This window comes from Fragaria vesca, linkage group LG6 (assembly GCF_000184155.1).
Source record: "Fragaria vesca subsp. vesca linkage group LG6, FraVesHawaii_1.0, whole genome shotgun sequence".
Taxonomy (NCBI): domain Eukaryota; kingdom Viridiplantae; phylum Streptophyta; class Magnoliopsida; order Rosales; family Rosaceae; genus Fragaria; species Fragaria vesca.
Window position 1 is genome coordinate 4,219,062 of NC_020496.1, and position 17,151 is coordinate 4,236,212.

General features: G+C 36.2%; 2 protein-coding genes across 2 annotated transcripts in view; both read left to right on the top strand.

The window, feature by feature from the left end:
- LOC101300749 overlaps positions 1-5,136 on the top strand; it is an 8,640-nt gene extending 3,504 nt beyond the window's left edge. Inside the window, exons 2-12 of the mRNA XM_004304888.1 lie at positions 227-357; positions 485-593; positions 730-875; positions 1,019-1,092; positions 1,190-1,268; positions 1,354-1,631; positions 1,772-2,611; positions 2,699-2,934; positions 4,232-4,454; positions 4,538-4,754; positions 4,839-5,136. Coding sequence (XP_004304936.1) covers positions 227-357; positions 485-593; positions 730-875; positions 1,019-1,092; positions 1,190-1,268; positions 1,354-1,631; positions 1,772-2,611; positions 2,699-2,934; positions 4,232-4,454; positions 4,538-4,754; positions 4,839-5,136 — 2,631 coding nt within the window. The remainder of the gene's footprint in view (positions 1-226; positions 358-484; positions 594-729; positions 876-1,018; positions 1,093-1,189; positions 1,269-1,353; positions 1,632-1,771; positions 2,612-2,698; positions 2,935-4,231; positions 4,455-4,537; positions 4,755-4,838) is intronic.
- A 1,473-nt stretch (positions 5,137-6,609) lies between these two features.
- Positions 6,610-8,359, top strand: LOC101295145. The gene is made up of 3 exons (XM_004302295.1): positions 6,610-6,904; positions 7,031-7,225; positions 7,946-8,359. Exons 1-3 carry the CDS (start codon positions 6,673-6,675, stop codon positions 8,218-8,220), a joined length of 702 nt encoding a protein of 233 aa, XP_004302343.1. The 5' UTR covers positions 6,610-6,672; the 3' UTR covers positions 8,221-8,359.
- The last annotated feature ends 8,792 nt before the right edge of the window (positions 8,360-17,151 follow it).

Here is a 17,151-nt window from a genome sequence, read left to right on the forward strand (position 1 = left end):
ATAAATAGCTCTTCATCTTCGAAGTATTGTGCCTCAGCATACATTGTAGGTAATCCATACTGGTAGCTTCTGAATGCAATCTAGCTGGAAGAAAATATGCATGGTAGTTGCATGGGAACAAATTTGCAATTGTAGTGCTCTGCTTTTTAAATTTAGAGTGATCGATTATCATATACAGTACTTTCATATCATGATATGTGACTATAATTTGATAAATTTTTGATAGGGAGGAGATGAAGCTGTTATCCAGCTGCTTCTGAAGACAAATTTAGATGTCAATGACGCTGATGCAGAAGGAAATACTGCTCTTCATTGGATCCTTAAACAGCCCAGATTGTTGTGTCCTCAACAGATCAAGTCTCTCTCTCTCTCTCTCTCTCACACACACACACAACACACACACACACACACACACACACACACACACGCGCGCAGATGCATAGGGTCTAATTACCTTACTAACTTTGTATTCTTTCATTCCCAGAATTTTATCGCTTCTTCTTGACCATGGTGCTCGAGTAAGCCAAAGGAATAGATTGGGATTAACAGCATTTCATATTGCTGCTGGTAATGGCAATTCAGAGGCACTTGAGGTATCATATGTTTCCTATTCTACATATCCAGTTTGCTTAACAAATCATCTTGCTTGGCAACCAGAAATACATTGGTTAACAGCACCCTTTAGGTTTTTTATGAAACTCAGTAGCAGCGACTTTGAACCATTGACAGGTCCTTCTGTTGGAAGATCCGGTTGACGTCCAATATAAGATGGAAATGAAAGAAACCCCCTTGTTTTTTGCTGTGAAGAATGACAGTAAGGAGTGTGTTGAGCTTCTTTTGACATGGGGAGCAAATAGTGAAGTCCTTAATCTGCGGTAAGGAACAATGGAAAAATTTCTTCTCTAGTTCAATTGTGTTTGTATCTTTCCAGTAGTGCTTTCTAGAGCCTTTTTAGTTAAAAATTTGAATGCTAACGTTTGTCCACATGAATTTCTGCAAAATGTTAAAATACCAGTAGGCAAAGAGCTATAGATCTGGCAACCTCTCAAGATATGCATTACACAATACTGAACCCAACCACAGTTAGCCTCAGTAAGTTCATTATTGAAACATGTGGGAAGTATTTTATCAAGCAACTGTACCCATCTTCTCTATATGTGATTTAACTTCCGTAATTTCTCGTGTGCAGTAAATCATGCGTTCCCAAATCAACATAAATGTACAGCTTTGGTGTTGACAGATGAAGACACCACTACCACTACTGAAAGGTAATCACTGTTATATGCATCAAAGTTGCTTGTTATGTCAAAGAATAGAGAAAATATTCTGTCTTATGTGCTTGTGTGTCAGCAGGCATTTACTCATGCATGTTTATATCTTTACTCTGATCATAGTTCTCATGTTTCTACTTCCTGTGAATGCTAGAAATCTAAATTCAAGCACCAAGGCAGAAGTTTGTAAGTACTTTGACTCTCATCGAGGATGTGTCAGAGAAGCTAAGTGCTTTTATGCACATTGTGAGGAGGAGTCTCGGAAAGTGAAAGAGAGAGTAGACCAGAGTTATTCTCCCTCTACTAAACTACTCAAACACAAAGTGTTTGTTGGAGGACTTCCTCCTTCAGTGGACTCCGGTAATGCACCTATGAATTTTTTTTATCAAAATAGTATATGTTGTATTAATTATGATTGTCTAGCATGATCAATTATCTAATAACAGACAGACAAGTTTTTTCTCTGACTGACATAATTCTGTATTTACTTTGTGAGGCAGATGATTTAGGAAAGTTCTGTGAAGAAGAGTTTGAGAAAATGTCACCTCAATGTGACCAAGAGCAGAATTTTCAACTTCTACAACAGAAGTCGAATGAGAATATTATGGAAGTTGATAACCCTGAACAAGGTTCTTGGGCTGACATATTAGTCCATGGACAACCAACGGTGTGTTCCACTGGACCTCAAGTTACCAAGAGCTCTGAGGACCCTAGAACTCCTACATGGCTAAAGGTTTTCAAGAAGTGGTTTCCTGGGTTCTTAAAAGGTTTGTCAAAGCATCCAAACTATGCTCTCTCTTCTCTAAAAGCTGATTTCCAGGCTAAATTTGCGTTAGAATTGGATCATTCATCTGTGGGCCACTCTAAGCTCAGTGACTTCCTTCTGAAATGCTTCTCCAATATATGCACTGTTGAGATGTGCCCCACATGCAAACGTGGAAATCCTCCGACTCACATGATCCTCCGGCCAAAAGTTTCTAGGCCCAAACACAGACTCCTTCCTACACTGGGAACACCTCACAACCTGTCTTTGTCTGCACTGATTGTGAATGGTGGTGATTCAATGTGTGTTTCAGACCTCTCATCTTGCGATGGTGGTGATTCAAAGTGTCTTCAGAACCTTTCAGTTGACAATGGTGGTGATTCAAAGTATATTCAGAACCTTACAATTGACACCTGTAGTGATACAAAGTGTTTCCAAGACCTAACCGCTGACAACACTGTTGATTCAAAGTGTCTTGAGGACCTTTCAGTCCATGGGACTACTTGTATTGGTTGGGTTGCAGAAGAATTTGTTATTCTCGCCGCCGACAGTCGTGCCACACTTGATGGTAAAATACGTAAGTCTATATGTCATTATTATTATTATTATTATTATTCTATAAAAGTGTTTTTTGGAGTGTTGTCCTGAAATTTTACGTGTTTAGTTACAGATACACGTGATAAATTCAAAATATTGACTCCCCTCATAGTCGCCACACATGCTGGTGCTTCATCTGAAACTTCACACACCTGTGAATACATGGAGCGTCAAATGAGTGACGACATCAGAACCGGAAAAGATGTAAACTCTATCTGGAGGTTGGGCGAGCTTTGTAAGGAAAGGGAACTCAGTGATAAGGAGAATATATGCCATATTCTAATTGGCGGAATACAAGATGAGGTCAGATTATCACTCTTTATTCATAATGTTACTGCATTTTCCCTTTTCATCCGAAGCAATTGAATTATTAGGAGGCCCATATATATGGAAGGAAGAAGACTCATAAAAAATTATTTTCTGTTCTGAAGCTGAGGCAAAGAGGTCTAGGTGTTGAGGATAATCCTAACACTTTCGGTAGTTGTGAGGCAGTAATCTGCAAAAAAAAAAAAAAAAGAAGATTTTAAACTCTAGGCCCATTCGGGGCAGAAATGATTCCTATATGATTTCTTGAAGAGGTTCCATACATAAGATGAAAATGTAGGGTGAGAGAGGATCACCTTCTTTAATTCCTCTAGAAGGGTTAAAACAACTCTCTGGTTTACATTTAATGATAACTGAGAAGAAAACAGAACTGATACAATTTAGAATCATATCAATCCAATTATCATTTAAACTAAATTTAGGTAGACAGACTTTGTTGAACTTCCAACTAAGGAAGTCATAAGCCTTTCCCAAGTCTAATTTAATTACCATAGAACCAAGACTTAGTCAGAAAACCCTCCCAGGAGCAAAGGCTCCCTGATTTTTGAAAGTGGTCCAAGCGTTTTGACAATATTCTTGTTGATGATTTTGTAAAAGACATTCCAAAGGCTCATAGGCCTATGTGAGCAACTAGTTCAGGTTTTTCAACCATAGGGCTTAGAGCTATATTAGTATTGTTGAGCTCCTTTAAATTATTATTGAAGTAATCTTTGATAAGTGGAAATTTAACCTGTTTTACATCATCCCAGTATTTTTGGTAGAAAATAGCATGTACACCGTCAGGTTTAGGGGACTTCAGAGGCCCAATTGAATTAACAACATCGAGAAACTCCTCATTGCTAACCTGCAGTAACAAAATTTTATTATCATCAGCATTAATACAAGGTGTAATGATTCCCAGGAATTTCTTAAGCTCCCTTGAACTAGGATTAGTATCAGCTGCAACGTATCTTGAAATCATTAAAAATAAAAAGTTTATAAGAACTGGTGTCAACCATCCAGTTCCCACTATTATCTTTGATTCCAATATTGCATTATATTTTTTCCTTAAGTTCACTTGGGTTTGAAAGAACCTAGTGTTCTTATACCCTAGTGAAAGCCGGTCTGCTTTTGCCTTTTGGGCCCAGAACAATTCTTCATATTTAAAGAGGTTGCTAAGCTCAAGTCTAAGTTCATAATCTTCTGGTCAATAGATAAACCCCTTTTGTCCAGGCCCAAGTCTTTATCTGAGAATATTATTAAAATCTCTCATTAAAGTTAATATTTTTGCTTGTAGGTTCCTAGGTGTTGTTCTGTATACAACATTAAGGGTTCATCAGGCTCGGATTGGGTTAAGTGGAAAGTAATGGGTTCTGGAGGAAGATACATTAGAAAAATGTTGGAAGGTTTGTACAAGAAGCTTGGAGATAAAGCTTCATGGAATGACGTGGTTAATGGTGTTGGCTACCTTATGCTTGTAGCCGCCTTAGCTGATCCAAGCACAGGAGGCATTATCAGTGGTAATTTTCTTGTTTTTGTGAGTTTAATTGTTAGTTAAAAACTTAATTTGAAATTAATTATATTTATTTGCTTGTGTTAATAGTGCAAAAGGTGCAAAAGATGAGGAAAACAAATATTCATATATGCCTTTCAGTGATAGAACTTATTATAAAGTTTTACACAACCCAACTCAGCTATATTTTGGCCGATGGTGTAAAGGAAGAAACACGGATGTCCTTTCAACAAACAGAAGGCCGCATGATATTTTTATTTTACAAGTGTAATGAGATCAACAGTGTAGAGCTGGAAACATGGCTTAGGTACGTGTTTTTGAGATATTTTTGTTTTTAATTTATTAATATTGATTGGCATAATATTGAAATATTGACATTTCTAAATTGTAGCATTGAGAGAGAGGAAAAAATCAAGAATTATGGACATCCCCTAACCGAGCTCGCTGATGGCTACCATGCACATTGTGTAGAATTCAAATCATGCAAGTCTCGAGACAAGTTTTTCAGAGGAGCTCAAACCCTTAACCAGGAAATTACACTTCAATTTACAAGCAGAAGAGAGTTTTTCAAATTCTATGCGCTTGAAAACCACACAATATTTGTGGCGTGTCAAACTCTTGACATGTTGAAGTCGCTGGAATTATCAGAGAAAATGAAGGGAAAAAATCTCATTCGGAAAACGTCTTGATTGGTAGATCATTTTCGATCACATTTTGACATCTCATCCATTCAATTTTTAGATTTATATGAGTAGATCATTTCTACAAATTTTCATCTAAATTGGTGTTCGTTAAGATAACAAACTAAATCAAATTAATGGACGAACCAAATCTGTTAAATATGAACTGTTTAAGTTCATAATTGATAAATCGCACTTATTAATGCCTTAACAATTTTCAATATAGCTGAAAATTTGAAGAAATGATCTACTCATAAATACCTATAAACTGAACGGTCAAGATGTGGATATAAACTCGAAAGGTGGGATAACTTAAGGGTCCTCACTAGAAAGATTTCATTCTTCCTGCTACTATCATTGCTATTGAAAATACAAAACATCATCCTCCACTTTGGTGAAGACATCGACCACAAAAGATCAACAACCTTTATTTTCAGCTATTCCTAATTTAAACTCAAGAATCTCCAATTAGATCATAAACTCAATGATTTATAGCTACATTTTCCATTCCCGTGCTCGGGTCACCAAAGCTACAAGCTGTTAAGGAAACTCTGAGGCTGCAACAGGTTGTAATGGAAACTGATTGCCTAGATGTTGTTATTGCAATTAATTCCAATCACCATAAAGGTTTGGCTGAAGCTGGAGTAGTAGATGACATCAAGGAGGTCCTGAAAACTTTCTCGTCTCACTATTATGTTAAGTATGCTCCAAGAAATTGCAACGCTGTTGCTCATAGGTTGGATACAATAGCATATGAGGATCAAAATAGTGTAATATGGCTTTCCTAGCCTTCTGTTTGCTTCTATGATGCGCTGCAAGTTGATTGTAATGCTACCTAAACAAATTTGATGATTAATAGTGTATTTGGAATCCAAAAAAGAAAAGAAAAGGTATTCAACTTGTTGGATGAAGCGACCAGATGGCTCAGATTAGGTAGGGAGGGAGGGTGACAATTCTGAGTAATTTTATTGTAGTATTAGACATTTTAGTCATTTAATAGGTAGAATTCGGATCATGTTTGGTGCTATTAGTTTTGAGTTTAGGCTCCTATTTTAAATTGTATAAAAATTAATGAAAATTGATTTTTTGTATTTTAAAATTTAGTCATGTGCTACTATATAGTTTTCTCTTTAAAATATATAGAGTTAAATATAATCATATTCTAACTTGTAAGCTTCTCATGAAATCAGAATTTCTATTTCTGTTAGTATTAGACGAAAACGCACTATTGTTGATATTGTTTTGATCAAAATTATACTCTTACGGTCTTACCATAATTGGATAAGAGAATCTGAAAATAGATAGAAGGATGGTGGGAAATATTAATAGAAAATTCAAAAAGTTTGTAAGAAAAGCAAAAAAAAGAAAAAAGAAAAAAAAAGGAAAATAAAAAACATATTTGTTCGGGCCAAGTTGCGGACCCGGGCCAGACCCGGTCTTGTTTGTCACCGCTATATATAGAACGTACTGAATCCCAATCCCAGATCTGCGAATTCTCCCCCAAAAAAAAGAAAAGAGAGAGACTAGATCTGAGAAATCAGGGCGATGGATCTGATGCGCTACCAACCTACTATCGGCGGCTCCGCCTGCGCTACTCCGGCCGAGGCAGGCTGCGGTAGCTGGAAGCGGGGAGACGGATGTCATGACATCAAACATGATTCCTCTAAGAAACGAGAGCTTTCGGGAGAAGAAGAAAAACAGTTTCTCTATGAGTCCTCTAGGAAATCTGAGATTTCGGAACGAGAGTTACAACAGATATTTGTGAAGATCATCGATGGTATGTTTTATATAAATTTATATATATTTGTGTTTTAGGGTTTCAGTTTGGTTGATAATGATTGGGGTAGGAAATTTCTATCATGTAGTTTGGCCGTGACATGGATGTTTCCTTATCTTCAAACAGGTACCGATCCTAACCATAAATTGTCTGAAAGGGAGGCCGAATCCACAAGGAGTCTGTTAGATACCTGGAGAATGCAGGGAGATTTACTTGTATTGCCTTACGAGGAATACGTAAAGAGGGTGTTTATTTCTGACGAGGAATTTCGAAAGATATGCAAGGAAGCCGAGGCAGCTAGGAAACTGGAGATAGCTGAAAGTATGCTTTTGATCCTTATTTTGCAGTCTGAATCTAAGCTTGAATCTTATATGTTTTTTGTTGTTTATTTATTTTTTATCTGCTCTGGATTGGTGGGTTCTATTTTAAATAAATAATTTATACAATCAGGTTAAGATTCTTGTGGAAAATGAGTATGTTGCCAGAGTACCATTTTCAACGTTATTTTTGTCCTTGTTACAAGTTTATTTTCTTAGTTTTCCGCAAGTGCTATTTTATAATTTTTGTGTATTAACTGTATTGGAAATATGTTGTTTGTAGAAAAATGGTTGATGACTTAAAAGCTTGAACTTGAATTTTGCGGTAAGAAAATGTAATGGGGGCCTTTTGTTTTCTTAATTTTTTGTTTTTTTTGTTTTCTTAATTAGGTTCACTGGAATTGGAACTCATTGCCAGAATATTTGTAACTTTTATACAGTTCAAGTTTTGTTACAAGTTTGTTTTCTTAGTTTTCTGCAAGTGATACTATATAAGCTTTGTGTATCAACTGTATTGGAAATGTGTTGTTTGTAGAAAAATGATGACTTAAAAGCTTGAACTTCAATTTTTTGGTAAGAAAATGTAATAGGGGCCTTGTGTTATATTAATTAAGTTCACTGGAATTGGAACTCATTGCCAGAGTATTTGTAACTTTTATGTCTCCATACAGTTCAAGTTTTGCTGCTGCTTGTCTAACAAATTTTTTATTAACATTGGCACCAGAAAAACAAACAGGTAAGCCTGATGTAAAGCCTAAACTTTGTGAAGTTTGTATGAAGGTCGGGGACCACATGTCAATTAGATGTCCCTACTTGGAGGATGTTCCAAACCCTGACACCACAGTTGTTGGTAAGGGCTATGAAATATGTTGCCATCACTGCCTTGAGTCGGATCATGGCCACCCCAAGGGAAGCTGGGCAGGATTTGCATATAAATTGAGTAATGATGAAGAATGCTTAGATGAAGACTCAGAGTCTGAATCAGATGATGAGCCTTAACTTTGTGAAGGTCGTGGACCACTTGTTATTTATATGTCCCTACTTGTATGGCAAGTCTGATCCCTGAAGACATACTATGATGTAGCGATTAACTATGTAGCGATTAACTACTTGATTCAAGCAGTATTTTAGATGGGCAGAGAACTGTTATGTGAATAAGAACCTCTAGAAGTGTCTATGTTGTTAAGAATTAAACTTATCATTGTCCTACTGCTGTTTGCCTCTCTTTTAGATTTGTGAAGATAATTTATTGGTATCTTTGGTTTTGTCTCACTTTCATGTATTTTCACTTTGATCTCTAACGTTTGCTCATACTCGTGCTTTGAGATTTGGTTTTATCTTCTTATTCTTCTTTTATTGAATTGTTTCAGTGTTTTTTTTTTTTCCTGGGACTGTGTGGTTTACAAGATCATGAGTTTATAATATCTAAGTGTGCTGAGTATTCCGGTTGTCAAGTCTCGGTTGGTTTTCTGAAATCAGTCACCAATGCTTGAGCAACTAATTATGTTAAAAGAATAGATAATCTTGATTTCTTGAGGTTTATGAGCCTCAAGTCTCTAGATATTGTCATGGTCACTGGAATTGGAACTCATTGTCAGAGTATTTGTAACTTTTATGACTCCATACAAGTTTTGTTACAAGTCTGATTTCTTAGTTTTTCACAAGTTATACTATATCAACTTTATGGATCAACCGTTAGATATTGAGGTTTCATCCTCCCATCTCTATCTTCAATGAACCTAACTAGTACAATAGTAATTGCATTCTTCTTTTTGGTTGTGGAATGTCATAATGACCTCTTACAATTTCCTCTAATTTAGTACCGGAATGTCAAGCGAGCCTAGAAATCTTCCTAGTTCGAGGGTCGTAACAGAACTCTGGGATATGTTATTGTCAACTAGGCCTTGTGAATAGTAAAGAATCAATAAGATGGCATGCCAACTTAGCTGAATCACTTACAACATTAGCTCTTAAGAGACTGTTTCAAGAGATTAGGATGGAAAAATGCATTTCAACCACATGTAATAAAAATTGAAATTATACAACTTATTTTAGATTTACTTGTCCCTTAGATGAGCATGACAGCTAATCCTAAAACCGGGATGATAGTGTTTTCTGGTTATCAATGAAACAAAGGTGACCGAGGTTATTGCTATTTGGCTCTTCGCAGCTAAAAGAAAAATATTTTAAATGATGGTTGCGAAGAAAAAAAATCTACAGATTTGTTTTATTAACCAGATGATTCATCAATCTTCAGTGTTGTTATTGAAACTCAATGCATCCAGAAAATGAAGAAAGAAAAGTTCTGGCCATCCCGTTCTGCCGGAAGAGGTGCTCAAAAGGAACGACATGCAGACTCTTAGACACAACCCACCAGTCCACCACCACGATGGCCTTTAATGTATGTGAACATACAAAGCATCCACAACACTGACTAGAGGTCCATTTAGCCAACACGAATGAATGTCCCTTCCCGTCTAAACATGAATGATCTCACAATGTCAGTTCAACGACAACAGACCATGTCAACTAGTCATTAGAGCCTCATAATCACTTAATTTGGTCGAACTCCTCTTGAGTCTCGAAGAAAGGTTTTCATAAGTTCCAGTGACCAGTACTAGTTTTGGATCAACAGCAGGAATCTCTCCTTCCAGCAATTAGAGTAACAAAGGAATTGCAATTGTCCAAACAACACAAATGAAAAGACCCAGCTCATTCTGATGTACAAGCAAAGCTTAAATGTGTAATGAAAAAACAGGGTTTAATGAACACAAAAAAAATGGGAGTAAACTGAACTCAAAATCATATCAGAGAAACCAAGAAAAATTTCAACTACAATTTATTCTAACGTACGGCACTTGTGTGAGACCCAGGTTCATAAGCATACGATCAATTTAAATCTGAAGCTACACCATGGGATTTTGTTCTAAATGCACCAAGTGAACAATCCCCCAATGCCTCTCTGTTGTGGTTTTGAACTTTGGAGTTGGATACTGCAAGTGTTGAAATTCGGGGTTATATACTGCAAGTGTCCAGTTCGACATAGAATGACATCACACAATTCAAATCCATGATGGATTCAGACACTATCAAGAGACAGGAAATCTCAATGAGCTTGCACTGACACATATTCTAAAGGATGCAAAAGTCTCATCTAAATGTTCTTAGCGGAAAGTTAGAAGTTGACATTGGACTCTAAATTTTGTGAAGAAAAAGGTGCTGCCATTTCTAAAACTCATATTTCTCTGCCAAAATTTTCTTTTGCTGCTATGATCTCGGCATGAAATCACCCCTGCAAAACAAAGATCCAAACGTAAATGTAGTATCCGAACAGCAGATATAGCAAGAACTATCTAACATGGAAAGTTTAAAACCATACCGGACTCAATTCCATAATTGTAACTTGGTCTCTTAACACAACGCCCTAGTATGATAAAACCAGCAGTCATTTGCAAGCATTGACTTCATTGAAGACTTGAAATAGAACAAACACACAAAGCAATAACACCCAATTGACAGTGACACCAAAAGTGGTAAAGTAAAAACTGCACCAAATTCATTCCTACATATCTGCCTCCACGAATCACCAAAGCACCAAAATTTATATAAAAACGTAACCCATTAAACAGAACCAAAACAAAGTTCGCCTCAAACAGTCAAACCTGAACATTGATCCCTTCTGCACCATATCCACAAGTTAGAAACAGCCAAGAACCACTAAATTAGTGGGCATTAATCAACATCTAAAACCCGTTACCCATTACACAAAACCCAGATCGACTGCAGTAGCCAAAACCAATACAGAAAATCAAGAAAACATGGCATGGATATAAAAGCGAGTTGGGTTTTCAAACCTTGGCTTCTTCGGCCTCCAAGGATGATTGACGAATTAGAAGCATCAACGATCATAGAGAAACACGCACACTGTTATTTTTTTTTAAAAGGGTATATTTTTTATACTTCCACAAACCGGGCCGCTATACTTTCCTCTTTTATGTATGGGGATTAGTGGGCCGGATTTTGCTTCTTTGGTCCGGGCTTTCCTTTTGCAACGGGGCTGTCCAATACTCCAATGTGCCGAAATTTATACCAATTGGGGGCTAATAAGATCCCACCAAATGTTACAAACAACAAAATAATGTCCACCAAACCTTTTCAGGCTTTTGTTTATGTAATTAGCAAGCTAAGCGAAAATGGATTTTTGTATCATCACGTTCATATATGGTATTGTCTAGGCTTCTTTTGTCCACTTTATATCTCCACTGATCACCGTTTTATGTAATGATAACTTGTGCAGTCTAGAAAGTTGATATAGAAAGTTTAGGTAGAATATTGTTTTTGATCAAGTTTGTCGTTAGAATTTGCACTTATATCTTCTCAAAAAGTAAAAAAGAATTTGCACTTTTATGAGTGAAAATTTAGTCATTACTGGGAAAGAAAATTTACTTGAGTAATAATATAATCAACGACATACCTATATAATCACCAATAGATAAGGCCGTGTTTGTTAGCAGCGAAATTGAATATTTAGAATGGACTTCAATTCTATTTCCATACGAGATATGCTCTTACGTGTGTGTATCCCTTGAACTTGAAATTGCGTCCTGCACCTTTTTCATAGAGGAGGCTCTAAAATATGGAATATGGAATATTTGGATATTTGAGATATGATCAATTACGTTATACTGACTTAGTATTGTTAATAGAAAACATAGCCGAAGTGATTATGAGTTTGTGACATGTATTTATGAAGTTATGTACCGCAGCGCAATTTCACATAAAGCTTTGATCTTTATCAAAATCTCACACTTACAGCAAAAACCCAGATCAATTTAGACTCTAAAAGCTTGAATTGACTTACAAGAACAGTCATCCGCAAGTTTCTGACTTTGAAACACGAATGTGTTCCAGCCTTTCTCCACGGCGGCCGTCATGACTTGCTTGCTCTCCGTCCAAACCCACACCGTCTTCTTCGAGCTCCGAAACGACATCGTAGAAGAAGAAGCGACTGATTCTGGGTGGCCTTAGCTTCCATTGAGTGTCTATTATGTGAAGAAATCAATCTGCAAATGTTACTCCATTCATCTGCAAAGAGGAAAGGTTAAAATAAAATATTTACTGTTTGGTTTTGGAGGGAAGTTAAGGGCGCGGTAAATAACCCGTTGGGGGAGTGAAGCAGCAGATTCCGACCAAAGAAGCCATCTCTGTTCTTCTCCGATGGGGATATTATCAGCTGTGTCTTTGTTCCAAGATGAGACTACAAACGACGTGTCGGTGTTCATTATGGGTTGGTTTGAGTCTTTCCTAAATGGGATAGGGACCAAGAACATAATTCGCACAAACGAAGTGAAAAAATTAAACTGCGATACTTGAATTGCTGTAGCTGCTCAAGTAACAAGCTAACAATGAGGCTTGAGTTGAGTGCTTGAGATACTGATCCGTCACTTATCAGTGGGCTGAGTAGATGGTTGCCAAGATCCTGAGTCTGAGTGTGCTGAGTATTTCGTTGCCAAATCTCAGTTGCTTTTCTGATATCGGTCACCAAATGCATGAGCAACTAGTTATGTTAAAAGAATTGATAATGTTGAGTTCTTGAGGTTTATGAGCCTAAGTCTCTAGATATTGTTAGGTTCACCGGAATTGGAACTCATTATTAGAATATTTGTAACTTTTATGACTCCATATAGGTTCAGGTTTTGTTACAAGTCTGTTTTCTTAGTTTTTCGCAGAGAAATTTTGGAAAATAACCACTATTTAGATGTTAAATTGATTTTTGACCTATAATTTAGAGTTGAATGAAAAATAACCTTTTAAGCTGCTGAAAAGACATAGATGTCATGTCCTTAATTAACTTGATTGTTATTTTTAGGATTAAATTCAGTTTAACCCCCTGAACTTTAGAACTAAAATCAGTTTGGTCCTCAACTTTTTGTTTTAATCACGTTGATCATTCTACTCTTAAACATCATCAACTAAGTCTAAAATTTAATATGACTCTAAAAGTAACGTAATTTATTGACTTGGAGTTGACATGAGATCCACATTTGAGCTTTTTAACCTACAAAAAGAGTAGATGAACATTCTAACAATGAAAATACGTTATTTTTCAAGGACCAAACTCGGCCATTTTTGTTTTAAATTCAAATTTTGGACTTAGATGATGTCGTTTGAGAGTATAAGGACCAACGTGATTTTGAAAAAAAAAACATCAAGACCAAACTGATTTTAGCCCCAAGTTTGAGAGGGTAAACTGAATTTAGTCATTATTTTTGTCAAACTTCTACGTTGTGATCTTCTTCACGTCTTCAACAATCAGACACTTCAAAACCTACCTTGCAATCCCAGACCTAATTCAGTACAACCATATATATATCCCTTTTTGTTAAAATCATTGAGTCCCTTATCATAAACCCTTCTAAGTTTTTTCAGCAATATTTAAATTCTGGGTATAAGAGAGGGAATTATGTATTACTAATGATTATTCAAATTTTTTTGGCCTATTTGGATATCTGAGTCATAAAATGATATGGTGGTTTGATTTGAAAATCTTGTATTGTGCAATGTTGTTTTGATCGGTCGTTTTTCCCCTCTTCAGTCAAATGTCTATCACGGTATGTTTCTTGGGGTTGCAAGTGCACCCTTTTGTTCAAAGGCAAGCCTAACCATGTTGCCTAAAGTCTTGGATGCAATGACCATGACTGACTTTGTAACCAGCACCATTGCAATTTTCTTCTCAAAGAAAAAAAAACGCCATTTCAATTCGAAAGCGTTCAATCAAAAGTTCAAAACTAAATGACGAGCATGTATGCAACTTTAAATAATGTAGGGTATTTATGTTAGACAATAAGACTAATGAGATAACGAATCGTGGTAAAATACAATTATCTGGTTGTTGAAAATGTATAAACTTTACCGTTATAAGTTTAGGCAACCTTCATACCAATAAAACATCAAATGTGTTGTTATACTGGTAAAATATCAATAATACAAGTAAATTGTCGTTGGGTCTTTTATTGTAATTACTATTCTTTTAGAGGCTTTTAGTCATTTGACGATGTTTCTATATAGTTTATCGACAATTAAGGTGAAAAGTAGTAATCGAGTTTGGATTTCTAGTAAGTTTTTAAATGTTTGAGAACCATTTTACTAATCTGACAACAAATTGTCGTATTAGTGGTAAAATTGATGTACATATGGTAAATGAGGCGCGAGTCTTCGTTTGTGTAATAAAGTCTTTTATCTTGTAATTAATACCTTAGTTTATGTAAATTTTGTTGTCATTGAAATAATAACTCATAATATAACGTGTTGTACTATAAATTACAACAATCGAGGTATAACTAGTAATGATGGTTGCATTCTTGATATTTACTTGGAATACGATTCTTTTTCCAAAACGAACGATTATTTTACCTCTTGTGACGATGAATATTGTAAATATTGATAATTAAACCTAAAATACATGAAGTCCTTATTCTTGTAAAATAGTTTTTTTTTATGTAATTACAGTCTTTTTTTATGCAAATTACACCATTCATGAGATCTTTACAACAAATACCACATTTAACGTATTAATGATATTACAGTGGTAATCATAGTAATTACAATATTTACGACCTTTAGTACAAGTTTTTGAACAACTCACGTATAACACAGTAAAAAAGTCTTTAAAATTGTAATTTATTTTTACACATGTCAAAATATTAGTGGACAACTTGTTTACTTGTACAACATGTTTTAAATTTATCTATATAGATTTTTAAAAGTTGATGCATATGCATAGTATGCATCAACGGACACACCTTGGCTAGCCTTTTCCTTCTTGAAGATGAATTCATTATAAAGGGTGTGCTTTTGGTGTCCAAAGATGTCGGTACACAATTGTCGTTAATCACTACTGCTACGGCTAGTGTATATATTCTTCCTGCCATTATCATTGCTATTGAAAGTACAAAACATCATCCTCCACTCTGGTGAAGACATCGACCAAAAAAGATCAACAACCTTTATTTTCAGCTATTCCTAATTAAAACTCAAGAATCTCAATTAGATCATAAACCCAGTGATTTATAGCTACATTTTCCATTCCCGTGCTCGGGTCACCAAAGCTACAAGCTGTTAAGGAAACTTTGAGGCTGCAACAGGTTGTAATGGAAACTGATTGCCTAGATGTTGTTATTGCAATTAATTCCAATCACCATGAAGGTTTGGCTGAAGCTGGAGTAGTAGATGACATCAATGAGGCCCTGAAAACTTTCTCTTCTCACTATTATGTTAAGTATGCTCCAAGAAATTGCAACGCTGTTGCTCATAGGTTGGATACAATAGCATATGAGGATCAAAATAGTGTAATATGGCTTTCCCAGCCTTCTGTTTGCTTCTATGATGCGCTGCAAGTTGATTGTAATGCTACCTAAGCAGGTTTGATGACTAATAGTGTATTTGGAATCCAAAAAAGAAAAGAAAAGGTATTCAGCTAGCTTGTTGGATGAAGCGACGAGATGGCTCGGATTAGGTAGGGAGAGAGGGTGACAATTCTGAGTATTTTATTGTAGTATTAGACATTTTGGTCATTTGATAGGTAGAATTCAGATGATGTTTGGTACTATTAGTTTTGGGTTTGGGCTCATGTTCTAAATTGTATAAAAATTAATAAAAACGAGTTTTTTGTATTTTTAAATTTGGTCATGTGCTACTATGTAATTTTCTCTTTAAAATATGTAGAGTTAAATATAAGGGTCCGGTTCAAGGGACACTCTTTTCTACACTATTTTTTACATCATTTTTTAGCCATTAGATTATCTAATATTTAATGGTCAAGATTAATTGTAAGATGAAGTATCAAATGACATGGAATTAATAATTTGAGTTTACTTATTCAAAATAAGAAATCAACCTAAAAAAAACTGCCATTCTTTAACAGAATAGTAGTAAACTACATATTAGTTTCTAACCAAATTTCACTTTACAAATACATCCTTTACACATTATCTTATACAGTTAAGGACAAAAATTAACAAATTAGGACAATTTAATGTGCACATGCTATCTGTCACTACAATTTTACCAGAATACCCTTCACTATATATTATACTGCTACTGTCGATCAATAGGTGCTACTGCTGATCAAAAGGTGCCACTGCCGGTGCTATTGCAATATTTTTCCAGTTATTCTCTGATTGCTAGCATGCTGCTACTGTCAACTCTTATGCTAGCACACTGCTACTGTTGACTCTTCTGCTAGCACACTGCTACTATCGACGCTATGATGTTAACGCGCTGCTATTGTCGATGCTAGCGTGCTGCTACTGTCGATGCTAGCGTGCTGCTACTGTCGATTCCCAGGCATAATAACACTAATCCGGCCACAATCCTAATCCTAAAACCACCATTACCACCAGCAACATTGCTTACACCACTCTCCCCAACTTCGTTCCTAGATCACACAAATTCCAAAGATAACAAGCAAATCAAATCCCAAATCAAATTCTAATTAAAGATAACAAGCAATTTCCAAATCTGACCACATATAACAAAATCTGCCCTTGAAATCCACCAAATCGAACTCATTTGATCTCACAAACCCACTCCAAATCCCACCAAGCACATGCCTCCGCTTTTCTTCACTTCCAAATACGAAGCTAATACCTCCAACGCCATTCTGATCCAAATTGATTGAAACCTTTGCCGAGAAAAGCATCCAATTGGCGTCCAAATTTCCTCAGCCGTCGTTGTCCTCTTCGAGGCGCCGTCACCGTTGTCCTATCACAGCTGTTGTCGTCGAATCACCTCCTCTTTCGTCATCGACGTCGCCGTCATCGTCGCAGAGGGGAGAGAGAGAGACAGAGAGAGAGAGAGAGAGAGAGAGAGAGAGAGAGAGAGAGAGAGAGAGAGAGAGAGAGAGAGAGAGAGAGAGAGAGAGAGAGAGAG